Source organism: Canis lupus, chromosome 10 (assembly GCF_003254725.2).
Source record: "Canis lupus dingo isolate Sandy chromosome 10, ASM325472v2, whole genome shotgun sequence".
Classification (NCBI taxonomy): Eukaryota; Metazoa; Chordata; class Mammalia; order Carnivora; family Canidae; genus Canis; species Canis lupus.
In genome coordinates this window covers 39,163,779-39,182,018 of record NC_064252.1, presented here as the reverse complement: position 1 = coordinate 39,182,018, position 18,240 = coordinate 39,163,779, and the positions used below count along the sequence as shown (strand labels likewise).

General features: G+C 37.7%; 1 protein-coding gene across 1 annotated transcript in view; it reads left to right on the top strand.

The window, feature by feature from the left end:
* Positions 1–18,240, top strand: part of MRPS9 (mitochondrial ribosomal protein S9) — a 62,733-nt gene that overhangs the window by 25,863 nt on the left and 18,630 nt on the right. The window contains exons 3-5 of the mRNA XM_025463135.3: positions 7,624–7,686; positions 7,777–7,807; positions 16,762–16,841. Of these exons, the coding sequence (XP_025318920.1) occupies positions 7,624–7,686; positions 7,777–7,807; positions 16,762–16,841 (174 nt within the window). The remainder of the gene's footprint in view (positions 1–7,623; positions 7,687–7,776; positions 7,808–16,761; positions 16,842–18,240) is intronic.

Below are 18,240 nucleotides of genomic sequence, written 5' to 3'. Positions count from 1 at the left end.
TTGAGTCACTCAAAGACTCTGCTGTCAATTTCCTTCTCCATTTATCCTTTGAGTACTGTATTCCTCTGCTACCTGTCTGTCCAGAAGCAGATGACCCCCCCTTCTGACATATCAGAAGGTCAGTAGGAGCCTAACATTATGTCACAGTGCCTACATCATTCACCTCACATTATCTTATCACGTAGGCATTTTATCATCTCATACTGTCACAAAATATGAGTACAGTACAATCAGGTATTTTGAGAGACCATATTTGCATAACTTTTATTACAGTATATTTTATTTTTAATTGTTTTGTTTTTTTTTAATTTTAAAAATTGTTTTTTAATTGTTTTATTGTTAATCTCCTACTGTATCTAATTTATAAATTAGACTTTATCATAGGCATGTGTGTATAGGAAAAAGTGTAGTACATATATAAGGGTCAGTACTGTTTGCGGCTTTAGGCTGCTGAGGGTCTTGGAATGTATCTCCTATGAATGAGACGGACTGTGGTATCTGCCAATATTCTCCATCTAGGGTGGGAAAACGGTGACTAAGAAACCAAGGCCCTTTGCCTTCCAGAGCACCCTCTGCATGTGACCAAGCTAAGATCCAAAAACTTGGTAACCGGCCTGGGAGGAAGAACAGTGAGAAGGCAAAAGCAAGTTATCTGAGGAGCAGCTTTGAACGTGCTCTTAGGATACTTCAGTGGGGGATACCTGGGTGGCGCAGCAGTTTAGTGCCTGCCTTTGGCCCAGGGCGCGATCCTGGAGACCGGGGATCGAATCCCACGTCGGGCTCCTGGTGCATGGAGCCTGCTTCTCCCTCTGCCTATGTCTCTGCCTCTCTCTCTCTCTCTCTCTCTCTCTCTCTGTGTGTGTGTGTGTGACTATCATAAATAAAAAAATAAATAAAAAATTAAAAAAGAATTCTATTTAAAAAAAAAAAAGGATACTTCAGTGGAATAGCCCTAAGACAGTTGACAGTTGGGAATGGTTTGGAAACTACAGAAATAGATTTAGCCTATCTCAGTTCGCTCTAGAGAATCAGAGATGGCACTCTGAGGGAACTAGCATTTCAGGGAGAAGCAGAGATGTGTTTACAAGAGACCAGGGAAGGGCAGCCCCGGTGGCGCGGCGGTTTAGCGCCGCCTGCAGCCCAGAGTGTGATCCTGAAGACCCAGGATCAAGTCCCACATCGGGCTCCTTGCATGGAGCCTGCTTCTTCTCCCTCTGCCTGTGTCTCTGCCTCTCTCTCTCTCTCTCTCTCTCTCTCTCTCTCTGTGGGTGTGTCTCTCATGAATAAATAAGTAAAATCTTAAAAAAAAATACTATCTCTTAAAAACAAAAACAAACAAACAAACAAAAAAAACGAGACCAGGGAAGAACTTGGAGAGAGGTAGGAGGGGAACATGGCTGGAAGTGAGGCAAAGACTGAAGCCTCCTATGGAAGAGACCTGGCTGTCAGTCATGAGATTCGGAAGGAAGTCTTGGTGAGCCAAAATTGCAGGATCAGAATTCTTGTGAGGCCAAATTGAAATCTGTGGGTGAAAGAATTGAGGTAGTTGAGGAAGTGAGTGTGTCCTTCTAAGAACGGAAATAAGAATGGAAATTAAGGGTGGCTTATTGGCCTGGATGACATGAGGAGTCTTGTGTAGGTGGCTCACAAATAGGGCAGGAATTCGTATGTAAAGGAAAGGTGAGCATCAGCCTTTGTGGTTGCTGCAAGAAGTATGGAAATTCAAGCCAGGAAGGACGGGGGAGAGAATAGACTGGCCAAATGGTGTGGGTCTGGAGACACCTAAGACCTCTGTCTCTCCAGTTTGTTTGAGGTGATAGGGCGGAGGCAAGTCTGGAGATTGCCCCAGTAGGTATAGACAAAGAGGGGAAATCACAGAGCCCCCAGGAAGTTAGGAGAGATCCCTCAGGAGGGCTGGTATTTGATCTAGGTCTCAGAAGACAATATGTTTAATGGAGAAATGGAACAATGGTATTGTAGGCAAAGAAAACAATGTAAAGGTAACCTTACTTGGCAAGAACTGCTAAGAAGAGCCAGATGAAAAATATTGTTGAGAAAAGTAAGTGACCACTTCCCTTAGTTCCTGCCATGTAACCTAGAAATAGTTCCAGCACAGGTCCTGGGTATATTTTACTAAGCAATATACACTGTGACAGTGACCCCCGTATTTGAGATTATGTGTGACTCTGTCTCCACTGCTAGAATGCGATCAGGAACTATATCTTCCTAAACTAGCAGAGTACCTAGAACTTCGGTGTGATGAGTATTTGTTGAGTAAAATTGATTCACGGTGAATGGTCACTGTTTTTTCCTTTGAGCACAGTTGGGCTTTCTCCTAATTTTATTGCTAAATAGCTGAATGTCCTTGATACCAGTGGAGAAGTAAATCTGTTTTCTGAGAGACTTAGGTTGGTTCCCTAACCTCAGCAGGGAAGAGCACATTCAGAAATCAAATATCAGAAGGTTCAAGTTCTAGCTTTGCCACTTTAAGTCTTAAAATACTGTGAGGAAGTATTTCACATAGAACATTTTTGTATAGCTAACATTTATCTAGTGCCTACTGGGTGCTGTACTTTTGCCAGTACCTTATTTAATCCCCACAACAACTAGATAAAGCTGATGTCCTTACAAGTTAGAATCACTGGGAATGGTGTTACCAGAGGATATTTTTATGGTTATAGGACATAGTAAGGGTCTTAGGTTATTTACACATTCACCACTCCCTCTGTTCTGAATTCTGAAGTGCAGTGAAAGTAAGGGTTTTACTGTGGTACAGCACATGATGCTGTGCCCAGAACACATCAGTGGGCTACTCAACTTCATCCTAACACTCAAAATTCTTTTCCTGTGAGTACTATTTTTTTCCAAACGATATTCACTGACTTGAGTTTTAACAACTATTAAAACAAGTTATACAGACCCAGAAAGCCAACAAAATTATTTTTTCATAAAATCCAGGTCTATTTGCCTCAGAACTTGTAAGAAATCTATTTAGAGTGCCCATAGGAGATAAATGGAAATAATAGGTTAGGTCTGCTGAACAGATGACAGACCACTCAGGAGTGTGACTTTCCTGTTTTGTATCTTCTCTTTGGTTGAAAACAGTAACCAGTGTATGACCAATAGAACACTGGAATTAGGAAGCATATTCCTCATAATCTGGTAGAAAAGATATAATACAGATTTTGAAAAAAAAAAAAGTTTACCTTATGTGCTGTTTCTTCCTTTGTTCCTTTTTCTGCCATCCTTGGTTTTTCATTGTTTTTACTGAATTTGTGATTTGGTTATTTCTCTACCATGGTATCTTGCTCTGTGGTCCTTTTCCATAGTACTTAGTACAAAACTAATGTAGTTTGGTACAAATGTAATAATACTTGGTACAATATATAAGCGTAGTACATTGTATATGCCATATCAATAATTAGTAATAGAGTATATAGTGTGTAGTATAGTATAAAATAGTACAATACAGTATAGTTGGTTGTGTTATTATTCTCACTTAGGAGCGCCTGAGTGGCTCAGTTGGTTAAGCATCTGTCTTGTGTCTGGCTCAGATTTTGATCTCAGGGTCATCGTATTGAGTTCTGTGTCATGCTCAGTGCCAAGTTAGCTTGACCCTCCCCTTCTTCCCGCCCCCCGCCCCAATTGCATGCCCTCTCTAAAATAAATAAATAAAATATAATCACTTAATATAGTGAGGAATTCTGAATTAGTAAATATCTGTTAATTTATTCTTAGCTGAAAAGTTTTGTTTTTGTTTTTGAGGCAGTGCTACTTTTCCGGATTCCTTTAGGAAATCAGGAAATTTCCAGCAAATTCTTTATTAACTTGTTTTTTATTTGTAAGACCTAGACAGCCTTTGCAATCGAGGCTTTATTTTCACGTTCTACCAGTTAACTTCCTGGTGACTTGTCTGCATCTTAGTTTTCATGAGAAATCTAACTGCAGGCTAGAATCCTTTACATTTTCACTACCCTCATGGACTCTCACCTAGGTTACTAGTAATTTTTATATTTGAAGATGAATGCCAGTGACAGCTTGAATGTGACTTGAAAGTTGGTTGCAGCTCTGTCCCCTATCCCCCATAACTCTGGCACGCTCACCTCAGGCTGCAGGTTGTACTTCAGTGTTCACGCTAATAGTCTTATGCAAGCCCTGGGGTCAGTAGCCTCTTGGCTACGATGTGTGACCAGCCTTGGGGCTACTGTGTCTGACTGTGGGAACCAGGCCTGATGTCCATCTGGTCCACAGGTGCTGTAGGCTCATGGTGGCCCTGCTGAGACAGGTTAGGTTTGGAAAGATTTAAATGACTTTTTAATTTTTAACATTTTCCTCAGCTTTTTATTTTTCAAATTTCCAGAAGACTTGAATATTTTTCAAATTTCCAGAAGACTTGAATATTCAGTGAATACAAACACACACACATATATACATCTTTCACGTAGATTTGCCAGTTTTTAGCATTTTGCCACATTTCCCTTGTCTCTGTATATATAAAAGTTTGAGTGAGCCATTGAAAATGCACATAGCATAACACCTAACCCCTAAATAAACATATCAGCATGTACCCCTAAATACGTACATCCTTTATATCATTTTTCCACGATACCACTATTATATTTAATACAATTATAATAATTCTATAATGCCATGTATTATATAGTCTATACTTAAATTTCCTCAGTTTTCCCCAAGATGTCTCTATAGCTGGCTAGTTTTTTTGTAGAATCCAGACCACTTGTCTGGCTTCTGCAGTTGTCCACATTCTGGCTTTCTACTTGCTTCCTTGTGATTAGATCTAGAATGTATAAAGGGTAATACTTACATGATTCTGTATACTTCTTATTCCTTCATACCAGGAGGTACATAATGAGTTTGTCCCACTATTGATTGTATGTCTGATCCCTTATTTAATGTGGTGACCAGTAGACCTCTTCATTGTAAAGGGAACTTTTTCCTCTTGTAGCTAAGAAGATGACTTTGGCATCCACTACTGATGCTTTCCTGAAATTGATGTTTACTTTGGAAGTTATAAAACAGTGATTTTTCTCCTTCTGCCATTCCTCCTACTACTTTTATTAACGGGTATTATTTCATAAAGAGGTATTGTTTCATAAAGAGGCTTTCCTTTTCTCTTTGCCTCCTACCTCAGAACCCTGGAGAGTGAGAGAGAGTGTGTGTGTGTCTGTAGAGGCACATTCTTCAACATGTACATATTGAGTGTATTATAAGGCATTGCCTTTTCTTTTTGATGTTCACATTGTCCCAAGTGTGGCCAGTGGGAGCTCCTTGAAGCAGGCTTCTCTGTCCTTTCATACACTTTCTTGCTTTCTGGCATGGGAAGGTGTCTCAGACTTATTTTGTACTTTCCCTGCCTTGGGCCTAGAATTAACCATTTTTCTAAGATACTCTGTTGCATATACTAGGAAATTGTATTTAGAAACCAAGATTTGGATGCTAGGGGCCACTCATTGCTCCTAGAGTTTCATTGCTTCTATGCTCCTTCAGGGGACAGAACTAAAAAGTATTATCGTTTAAATTGTAGGAATAATCCAGGGAATAGTATTTTTAAAAGATCACAAGTATGCATTGATTTGTCCAATTCAAATTTAACATTACATTTCTTCTTTTATATTTGTATCTCTTCTCCTACAGTAACATTTTGGTCACCGTGAAATTAATACATTCATTTACTTTATGGTATAATATACACAAAATGTTTCTGAATTTTAATATTAATTTTAACATTAATGTTACTGGCCATAAACCTTCCAAGTAAAGTTGAAGATTTTGCTGTTTTTCTTTTGTCATTAGAAATTAGGTTTATTTGTTTATATTAAATTTTAGAGTTTCTTTTGAAAATTTTAGTCTTTAATATGTACAACCTATTTGTGCTTCAAAGTTAAGCTGAATTAAAGGCATGCCCAGGGAAGCTTTACTCATCTCTGTGTCCCTCACCCTGCTGCCACACACTCCTTTATAAAGCATGACTTTTATTAGTTTCTACTGTACTTTCCCTTGTGGAAAGAAACCTGTGTATATTTTCCCCTATTCCTGTTTGTGTTTTCTTCCTTTTCTTACACCAAAGGTCACACTCTAAGTACATTTCCTTTGCATCTTGCTTTTATCAGTCTTTTTTAAAATGACTAGAGTGGGATGGATATGCCATCATTTATGCAACCAACCTTGTTGGGGAGGGGGGCGGTGTTCTAAATTTTGTTATAAATCGGTGAATAACCTGTAATGATGTTGGTTTTGCCTGTGGGGATATAGGTTATATAAAGGAATATGCTATGTTTTCTTGTAGTTCTTGTTTGATTTGATTTCTGCTATTTAGCTGTCTGCCCCATCTGCAGGTTATTCTCCTGTACGTTGTTGGGCTTGCATCCACTTTTATCTTTTTCCAAGTGGCAATGAGTTGTCTCAACATCACTTCTTAAAAAGTCCACCTTTTCTCCCTCAGAGAAGGAAGGCAGAGGAGTCCCTGTTTTTTTAAAAAATGTTCACAAAATTAGCACTCTGATGTTTGATCTAAGGGTTCCTTTAGTGTCCGTTCTATTGCCCAAAGGCTGAATGGAAGAATGAGGTTGACCCAGAAACACAGATGGGCTCCCTAATAGAATTGATTTTATAAGCCCCAAGTTGTAGGTCCCTACTTTGAGCAGCGGAATCTGATCTAGCACATTTACTGTGTGGGAAGGCAGAAAGGCCTGTCCAAAGAGCAGCCTCTCTAAAGGAGCAGCACTGTGTTTACATGAACTACCAGTTCCTTCAGAGTTCAGATGTAGTGCTAATAAGATCCAAGGCCACAGACGTCTCATCTGACACCATGCAAGGGAAATGAAAATGCATATGGTTTGCTTTTAATTGTGAGGAGCGTGTTGGAGAAGACGCTGTCATGGCTTACACGGTGGTTCTCAAGTTGGTGGCAGTACTAGGAGGTGAGGGGCTTTAGGCAATGTGTGGGGGCAAGATTTTTCACAGGCACTAGGATGTTCCTGGCATTGATTGTAGAGAAGGACCAGGGGTGTTAAGCACCCTGCAGTATAGGAGAAGGGGAAGGCTGCCTGCAACAGAGCTGTCACACTCAAAATGCCAATAGCATCCCCATTGAGAAATAGACATTTAAGAGAACTTGGTTGGAAAAATGTAGTTTAAAAACCTCTCACAACTTCCTAGGGAAGAGTTCAAAGAGCATCTAAAAACGTTAGGGCTGTCACGGTGGATGAGGCTTGGAGCCTGCTCTTCTCAGTATTCGGTCTTTGATATTTGCACTGCCAAAGAGAAGTTAGAAGGGGTGCTCTTGAGCACATTACTGTGGAGGTTGTATAGGAACACCTCCATTTGCTTTTAAAAAAGAGAGATTTGTGGTGTCATATTCATGTTTGAAACTGACACTTGGAAATTGTTAATAACCAGTTTAAGAGTTACAAATAATTTTTCTTTGGGGGGATGTATATGTGGTTATTTTATTACCCATTTAAAGGATTATAAGATGAGACAATGTATATGAAATTCTTAGTTTGATATCCTTAGTTTGATACTGAGTACTCAGTAACTGTTTGTCATAACATTAACTTGTGTTTATAACAGTCATTAATTAACCTTTGTGTATATTTTCAGAAAGCTATTGCTTACCTTTTTCCAAGTGGTTTGTTTGAGAAGCAAGCCAGGCCAATAATGAAGGTAGTTATCTTCATTAATATTTTTTAAAATTTCACTTAGATTTATAATATCTTACAGTAATTATCTAATGCACTGTAATTTATTTTACAGCATCCTGAACAGATTTTTCCAAAACAAAGAGGTGAGTTTGCTCAAGAATGAATGAACAGTTCTTTCTTTACTGTAGTGTTACAGTGTTACATTACATATTAGCAGTTGCCCACAAAAGGTGGAGACATATTCCTGTATCTTGGCAGTTGTGAAGTCAGTCAGTGATATTTTATAACTAATAATAAATGACTGGAATTTACAAATTATTTCTTTTTAATTAAATAATACCATAATTAGATCAGGATAGAGTTTATGCCTGTACTATTAGACTGATTTATTTGCATTCTAACATGCCTTTTTTTTTTTTTTTAATTTTTAAATTTTTTTTTTTTTTATTTTTTTTTTATTTTATGATAGTCACACAGAGAGAGAGAGAGAGAGGCAGAGACACAGGCAGAGGGAGAAGCAGGCTGCATGCACCGGGAGCCCGACATGGGATTCGATCCCAGGTCTCCAGGATCACGCCCTGGGCCAAAGGCAGGTGCCAAACCGCTGCGCCACCCAGGGATCCCCTAACATGCCTTTTTTGAGTTTGGTACAGATCTGCTGGAAACTGATTTGCCTTTTTTTATTTGAAAATTTAAAATTTTTGTTCATTTCGGAAGCATTTTCACTGAATATAGGTTCCTCCCCCCCCCCCCCCCCTTTTTTGGTCTTTCCTTTATTGATATAATTCCATTGTCTTTTGCCTCACACTGTTTCTAATGAGCAGGTAGCCATTGTTCTTGCATAGCCTTCTGTTTTCCTTGCTTCTTTTAAAATTTTCTCTTTGTCTCTTAAATGTGTAAAATTAAATTTTGACAGAAACATACAGCAGGCTTTAAGCTTTCAAGGAAATAATATATTTACTCTTTCCTAATTTACATTAAAAGCCTGTTAGCCAGTATGGACTGGTGGTAGTTGTCTGGTAATTTAAAAAGTACTAAAGCTAGGAGGTGGCCTGGGTGACTCAGTGGGTTAAGCATCCAACTCTTGATCTCAGTTCAGGTCTTAATCTCTGGGTCATGAGTTCAAGCCACTCATTGGGCTCCACACTGGGTGTCAAGCCTATTTTGAAAAACAATTTTTTTTTTAGTACTAAAAAATTTTTTTTTAAAGTACTAAAGCTAGAAATTACTTCTTAAAAACATTCAGCATAAATTTATATATGTTCATCTTTTGCTACAATTGTAGAGGATTTTTTTTTTTCTTTGAGTAGGTATCTGTTTTTTCCTATTTATTTTGCATACCCCTGCTGTCACTGAGGAATCATCAAAGTTTTTTTAGTTTTGGTTTCCTCACAGTGGAGCAAAGAACTTAAAGTTCCTAAGAGATCTGAGTGCAGAATGTTTCTGTATTTCTACAGATTTTTCCTCTAGCCACACTGAAGTGAAATAAACCTTTTTTTTTTTTTTTAAGTAATTTGCCTTTCAGTTTTTAAAAAGCATTTAACCTAGTTTCATAGAAGCAAAAACTCTCTCTTCTGTTTCCACTCTTATTTCATCTGTTTATGTAATACTTAATTCATGTAATTATAGAAATAAGTACTATTGTAATAAACAGGTTTGAGAATTGACACAGCTGACTCTTAGTAAGCATGTAACTCAGCAGCAAAATGTGTGGATATCCTAGAGAAGATCATGGTAGCCACAGATACTCATTGTGCAGGCAGCATTACTCAGTATCTTTTAGAGCCGATTTGGTAGAGATTGATTAGAGAGCAGGTATTTCAATAAAAAATGTATTTGTTTTTACATTGATATTTCTGCTAAGTCTGTGTTCAGAGCTAGGGATTCTTTTTTTTTTTTTTTTAAGATTTTATTTATTTATTTGAGAGAGAGTATGAGGAAGGGCAAAGAGGAGAGGGAGAAGCAGACACCCCGCTGAGTAGAGCGATTGATTGTGGGGCTCGATCTCAGGACCCTTGGACCATGACCCGAGCCGAAGGTAGATGTTTAACAGGCTGAGCCACATGGGCGTCCCCAGAGCTAGGCCTGCTTCCATTCTGCTGCTCCATTTTACTCTTTGAACTTTTATTTTGAATCTTGTTATAAAAATTAAGGGTCTTTTCATAACTGTATTGTGTTTTATATTTTCCTGAATTCTTTGACATAGTTGATTATAAACTATAATATCATTTCAGTTGATAGCTCTTGGGGAGATAATAAATGAAGGCTGTATTACAAGTGTATGTCACTTTAAAGATGCAGCTCAGGCTTATTGAAACAAAACTATATACAAGGCATAGAAACTTAAATTTAGTGGATTTCTGTAAATGTTATAACTGACTTTTAAAAAATTATTGTTAGTGGCTTCCCTATTTTTCAGCTTCACAGGCTCCTCATTTACATGTCTTCTCTTTGTGTATCTCTATCTACTAGTTGCATCTATTGTACATCTGCCCCTCTGAAACTATTTCTTTCAAATCATACCAGCTTCTTAGAAGTTTATTACTATCAGCTGGAATGTAACAACTGAAACTCCTAGACATCCCTGCAAAATGCTCCTGTTTTTTTGGAACTATGTTAGTATCGTAGGATTTTATTACATTGTAGTTAACTGTATTTAGACGGGATTCCTTTAGAATTAGCAAAATATTTTTTGCCACCTACCTACCAATTTTGTACTTTGTAAACATGTGACAAACTAATTTTCGTGTTAAGAAATATCAGTGAAATTTAGATTTGAATAGTTTATAATTGTTGTAAAGTGCTGTTACTTCCTTTCTTAAAAGATAGAAGCTTCCAGATTGAGTTAACATAAAAATCCTGCTCCATTGTTTAAGACAAGTGATAAAAATATCAGAAAAAACAAAGATATATACCAGATTGATGACACACACAAGGAATAGCACCTAACACTAGATGAAATAGAATTCGAGGAAGTTGAAGAGTGGTTTGATGAGACAAGAATGTTAATTTATATTAATGGAATCTAATATCTTTTAAATGGATTTGACGACCATGGTGAGCCTTTTTGTACCATGCATTTAACATTGAGATGTTCATAGGAAAAGCTGTTAAATAAGGCTCTAAAGAATTTGAATAGGGCAGCCCAGGTGGTACCACTACCATTCCTTAAAAGTTCATTATGATTTTGGAATTAAGAAATTTACATTCTAAAATAGAATTTAATAAAATGGCTAGTTGGAGGATAAACATATAACTGTCAAATAATGGATAATGTTATACCCTTAAGTCATACAAAAATGCAGAGGACAAAGATCAATAAATAATCTATTTTAAAATTCAAATTCTCTTTGGGAAAAAGCATAAATTTAAAAAGCAACAGGGGCACAGTCAGTTAAGTATCCAACAAAGTAGGTTATTCATAAACGAAAATACAAGTAGTAAACATAGGAAATTATCAGATCAGAAACAGTGTTCTATTAAAATGACAGGTGGTCATTATCACTTATCAGATTAAAAATTGTAAATATTATATATCAGCAAAAATTTAGGGTAGCTAACTAAACCATCAGAGAATTCTACTATAGAGTAGTATACTGATGATCAAGAGAGGTAGTTCCAGGGGTGCCTGAGTGGCTTAGTCTTTTTTAAGTGTCTGACTCTTAATTTCAGTTTAGGCCATGATCTCAGAGTTTTGAGATCCAGCCTTGTGTTGGGCTCTGCACTGATACTGGAGCCTACTTAAGATTCTCCCTCTCCCTCTCCCTCTGCCCCTACTCCCTGCCCAGACTCATTGATGCTTGCTCACCTGTGCACCCTGTCTCTCTCACCTCTTGCTCTCCAAAAAAAAGAAAGAAGTAGTTCTAGTTGTATTAGTACAGATAAGACACGCTGTTAGGTGAGAAAAGGAAGTGAAAATGGTGTAGTGTTGTCTTAGTCCATTCAAGCTACCATACACTGGGTGGTGTATAAACCCCAGAAATTTATTTTTCCTAGTCCTAGAGGCTGGAAAGTCCAAAATCAAGACACCAGGTGAGAGCCTGCTTCTTGGCTCATAGACCACTATCTTTCCCTGTGTCCTCACATGGTGAAGGGACCCAGGATCTCTGGGGTTCCTTCTGTGAAGTCACTCATCCTGTTTATGAGGGCTTTGCCCCTATGACCTGATCACCTCCCAAAGGCCCCACACCAAAATACCAGCACATCAGGGATTAGGTTCCAAAATGAATTTTGGGGGAGGGGAAAACAAATAATCTATAGGAAGTAAATACAGCCTAATACCATTTGTGTTTTTAAAAAACATGCAGACAGTCCTCTGTATTTCAGTAGATAGACATAGGTAAATGTACTGAAAGAGTTTAGAACAATAAACTTCAGCTTTGCCTCTGGCAAGTGAATTCTAATATTTAATCTTTATAAAAAGAGTGAGCAAAGAAGCGTTCAGAGGGAAATTTATAGCATTGAATGTGTGTAGTAGAAAAGACTATCTGAAATCACTTATCTAAGCTTCCATCTTAGGAAACTAGACAAAGAAGAGCAAATTAAATCCAAAGGAAGTAGAAGAAAGAATTGATAAAAATTACAGCAAAAGTCAGTGAAGTTAAAAACAGGAAAGCAGTGGAGAAAATCAACAAAAGCTGGTTCTTTGATAATAGATTTTATATGTCAGTTTTATTTTATCAGTAAAATCGATGAGCCTCTAGTGTCCTACTTGAAAGAAAGGAGCAAGGACACAGATTACTAGTACCAGAAATGAAAGAGGGGATACCGCTGCAGATCCCAGAGACATTAAAAGGATAATCAAGGAATACTGTGAACAACTCTGTGCCTATAGATTTGATAACCTACGTGAAGTGGACCAATTCCTTGTAGATTAGATACAATCTGCCACAACTTACAGCAGAAATAGACAATTTGAATAGGCCTATATCAATTAAAGAAATTGAATCAATAATTAATAACCCAGAAGACCTTGGGTTTGGCCATGGCTTTTTATATACAACACCAAAGGAGAAGCTGGATTTCATTAAAATTAAAACTTTCTGCTGTGAGAAAGACACTGTCAAGAGAATGAAAAGACAAGCCACAGGTTGTAGAAAATATTTGGAAAAGGCATACCTGATAAAAGACTGTTATCCAAAATACACAAGGAACTCTTAAACTCAACAGTGAGAAAACCAGTGACCAATTTAAAAATTGGCCGAAGTTCTTATTAGATACCACAGAACGTGTATACATGGCAAACAAGCATATGAAAAGATGCTTCACATCAGGGAAATACCAATTAAAGCAACAGTGAGATACCACTACACACCTATTAGAATGGCCAAAATCCACAACACTGATACCACCAAATTGTCCAAGGATGTTGATCAACAGGAGTTCTCATTCATCACTGATGGAAATGCAAAAATGCTACAAACACTTGGAAAGATAGTTTGGCGATTTCTAAACATACTCTTCTATACAATCCAGCATTTGTGTTCCTTGGTATTTATCCAGAGGGATTGAACTCTTAAATCCACACAGAAACCTGCAGACAGATGTTTATAGCAGCTCTGTTCATTATTGCTGAAACTTGGAAGTAACCAAGGTGTCCTTTGGCATATGAATGGGTAATTAAACTGTGGTATCAATAGACAGTGGAATATTCTTTAGCACTAGAAAGAAAGGTGCTATCAAGCCATGAGAAGACAGGGAAGAGACTTAAATGCAAATGACCAAGTGAAAGAAGCCAATCTGCAATGGGTACCTACCGTATGGTTCTAAGTATATGACATTCTGGAAAAGGCTAAACTATGGAAGCAGTGGAAACATTAGTGGTTGCCAGCGGTGAAGGGGAGTAGGTGGAACACAGAGAATTCTTTTTTTTTTTTTTTTTTTTAAGATTTTATTTATTCATGAGAGACACAGAGGCAGAGACACAGGTAGAGGGAGAAGCAGGCTCTCTGTGAGGAGCCTGATGTGGTACTTCCCTGGTATCCAACCTGAGCTGAAGGCAGATGCTCAACCACTGAGCCACCCAGGCACTCCGAACACAGGATTCTTAGGGCTCTGAAACTACTCTGTGATATTATAGTGATGGATCCAAACCCACCGAGTATGCAGCACAAGTAAACCGTAATGTGAACTCTGGACTTAGAGTGATAATGATGTGCCAGAGTAGTTTCATCACTTATAACAAAAGTACCACAAGGGTAGGGGAGGTGGCTATGCATATGTGGGGGCAAAGATGGTATATAGGAAATCTCTACTTTACTCTCAACTCTGCTGTGAACTGTTAAAAAAGTCTGTTGAAAAAGTAGTGAAAGAAGGGTATATATTGTGTAATAAAGTTAATTTTATAGAAAATAATTAAATGAGGGCAGTGTCAAGAAAAACAAAAATACAGATAAAACTTATAAAAATATGCAAGAGTTTTATGTAGAAAATTATAAAACTTAAAGCTCATAAGTGAAACTCTAACAGCTAGAGAAAAGATTTCATGTTCCTCTAAGGAAAGATACTGCAAGGTTGCTTCTTTAAAAACTATTAATAACTGTAATAAATTTTTTATCAAAGTCCCGCTAGGACTTTTGGAAAAAACTTCTGCACTTTATTTGAGAGAGTAAATGTTCAAGAAGCAGCAAGACATTTTTTAAAGAGAAATAAGAATAATGTAGGAAACACCCTACCAGCTATCAAAATGCAGCAAAAAGCTTATTTTAATCAAATGATGGCAGTGGTGCAGTATTCTGACAGACCAGTGGGTCAGATTAGAGTATTCAGCATCAGCATGTTTGTTTATGCCATATTTTGTGAATTCTGAGTTTTTTCAGTTTTAACATTTGACAACTGGATTCATTTTACAATTAATGTAAACTATAATGATCAACATTTTTTCCTTTGTATAAGATGCATGATGGGGCATCTTAAATCTGTAATATCTTAGATTGAATGAAATATTATGAAGTCAAGTATATACATACTCATACATCACTACATACTCACATACTCAGACGTGCAATGAGACCCAGCTCAACATCACCTCCCAAGTTTTAAGGTAGTCTCTTACCTGCAACCATGTTATTTGTCTAACTGCCTTAGCAATACAATGAAAATGAATTACATAGTGAAGTTATTTGGAAGATATACAGGATTTCATGAAGTCTATGAAAACGATGTTGGCAAGGTATTTATTTTTTAAAAAAAGATTTATTTATTTATTCATGAGAGAGAGAGAGGCAGAGACACAGGAGGTGGGAGAAGCAGGCTCCATGCCGGGAGCCCAACACGGGACTCGATCCCAGGACCCCAGGATCATGCCCTGGGCCAAAGGCAGGTACCAAACCGCTGAGCCACCCAGGGATCCCCTGAAGTATTTAATTCATCCATAGCCAATGGCATATAAGAATCTGGTTTCCTTTTTTAAGCAAAAATCCCTATCAAAATTGATTTTTCTTCGTAGTTTATTATGAAATTTTGGGCTTTGTTTTAAATATATTCACTTAAAGTGGCCTATGTGTAATGTCAGTTATCCTCAGAAGACAAAAATATCCTACTCACTGTACAGATGGTATTTCAACAGAAGAGCGTAGTGGAGCATCTGGGTGGTGCACTCTTAAGTGTCTGACTCTTGGTTTTGGTTCAGTTCGTGATCTTGGGTCATGAGATCAAGCCCCATGTGGAGTCGGCTTGAGATACTTTCTTCTCCCTTGGCCCTTCCCTCTGCTCATTCTTGCTCTTGTAATAATGATACAAGATAGTGGGATAATGACTCTTTGCTGGACAAGGTAATTGATAACTTGGGTTTCTGCCTGATGAACATAGATTTCAGATAGGTGAAATTTCTGAACATGAAAAAAATTCAAATTCCAGAAGAAAATATAGAAAAATAGTTTTTAGAAAGCCCAAAGTCTTAAAGCATGCTCTCTCCATAGGAGTGGTGTTGTCCGGGAGAGGGCATAAATGAATCCATAGGAGGTGAGAAAAGTCTGAGCTGTTAGAATGTTTATGGACCTTCAAAGGGCCACTGTGTACATCAACAGATACACAGTATATGTGTGATATTAAAAGTTCTTGAGGAGGGAGGCAGTTAGGGAAAAGATGTCTAACAAGGCTCCTTAGTAGGGGTGATAGTGGAAATCAGCCAAGAGGACAATGACAGATTCTACAGTACACATATATTTTAAACTTCTTGATTATGAAAGACACTGTAAACCAAATTAAAAGGTGACACAGGATTTAAACACATTGAAGCTCTTGGTGTTTGTCCACCTGCCCAAAAGATAAAGTACCTTGTTCCTTTAAAAAAAAAAAAAAAAAAAGAAGAAGAAAGATGCTGTCTCTTAAACAAAAAAAAAAAGTAAATGACAGATTGAGAGAAAAGAGTTTTCAATTTCTGTAATTGACAGAGAAGTGTACTTTTAATGTATTGGAGTTTCCAGAAATGGTTAACAGAAACAACTTGGTAGAAATAAGGGCAAAGGATGTGGAGTCAGGTTTGGTTTATTTACTACAGTGACTCCATTCCTGTTCATTTGGTGTTTATTAGATGTGAATGACCATCTGTATTTCAAAAGGAATTACACATAACACCTTGTGGGGGCCCCTTCTGTTTTAGACATTGAAACTCTCTGAGGTATGTCACCACAGAGTTGGAACAACAATGTGGCATGGAAAAATCCATTTAGTTTTTTTCTTTGTTATATTATGCCTTTTCCTAATTTTCTGAATGTGTAACGACATTAACTCTATCAGTTTCCCTTTTTAAGAATATGAGACCGTGTTATATTTACAGCCAAACCTAATTTCTTTGTTCTAACAAGATGATTTTTGCTGTTTTATGTGTTTATTTAAAACAGGTTCTAGAAATTCTCATAATGAAATATATAGGAATATTTTATCAGGCATAAACATTGTTTTATGTTAATGATATGGAATATTAAATATTCTAAATATTTACATGTTAAACATGCTGACCTAAATATTAAAGCTGTTTTGTCATTTTAAAAGTTAATCAGAATTGTAGACATGTCTTTTAACTTCTGTTAAGTATAGCTATTTGGTCTCTGTATACATTTTTATTTTTATTTGTTTTCATCTGGCTTTTTATTAGCAATCCAATGGGGAGAAGATGGCCGTCCATTTCATTTTCTCTTTTATACTGGCAAACAGGCGTATTATTCATTAATGCATGTAAGTATATTATATCGATGATTAATAATATGAACTGTAAGCTAAGTGTACCAGACATTTTGCTCAGCTTCAGGATCACCTAGTATGTTTCATATTGAATGGAACTAAGACCTCTAGAGATAAGGCAGTATGTCAAAAGACTATTTTATTTGTTCATTTTTGCTGAAGGTAAATAAGCATCATAGAATTTATATCAGGATGGTTTGGCCTTAAAATGCTGCTACTTACAGATTGAGATCATTGTAGGAGATAGATGCCCCACTCAGTAATAATGCATGTGTGTGTATTGAAGGTAAGGCACGAAGCAGGAAAGGGGCGAGGATATGCTGCTGTCATGGGCTGTGAGGCATTTACCATGGAGAGAGTCAGATTGTCCTCTGTACTTTTTGTTTATTCATACACAGTTTTAGCTTTTCAGAAACGAATGCAGCCTTATGAGTCTAGAATCTGTGCCTCCGAAAGACCTAAGAAATGGTTTTATTACACTTTGACTTGCAACTGGGTTCAAGTGTCCTTGGGAACGGCTTTTATTTTGTTTCAGAGCTCTAAGTGTTTGATAGTGTGCAAATTTGGGGGTTCCCTCGGGTACTGTGAACAAAACGGCTAGATTGCTAATACCCAGTTTTTTACAACAGACCCCATTTTCCTTTAAGAACACGATGTCGGATTTTATTTCTTCATTACATGATTTTTGAAAGTTGCAAAAACATTCAGCAGGCTTTCCCCCTCCCCCTCCCCCCACGTCCTCAGTCAGCTTTCAGGTTGCCTGAATCCCAGGCACACATTCACTCGGCGCTTTTAGAACTCTCTGGTGTTTATTTGTGCTCCACACACCCAAAGGACAAAATCCTCACTTGTCAGGTACATTTATTTCTTGGGGAAAAAAAAAAAAAGAAAACCTTCTTTTCGCTTTTTGTTGACCTTGGGCAAATGAGCTTCTTGCCCTGGCAGAAATGAAATGAATGATAAATGTAGAGTGTGTCTTTGCTGACTAATGGAGCCGGGCTGGCTCTCCGCCGAGCTTCTCCGCAGCCCGAGGCTGCCCGAGGACCCCTGCTGTTCATTTAAATAGGTATGTCAAATCTGCCTCCCAATGCCGCCGGTTTGATCTGTGGTAATATTTGTGAAGGTTCCATATGGACTTGAGCCCCCTGCAGTGCTAAGAAATAATGTACAACGCTTCATGGTGCAGACGCAAATTTTCTCTGAAAAGGGATGCAGTGCTGCGTTTTAGCTGTCGGAGGGGATGATGGAGCTGACGCGCTAGGCCTGTCAACTTGTTACACGGATGGGTTGCACACAGCGAAGCTGTGGAAAATCTGTGCCTTTTAACTTTTCTACTTAATCACGGTTGTAGCATTGCCTTTAGACTGTATGCTACATTAATTCTCTTCCTGCC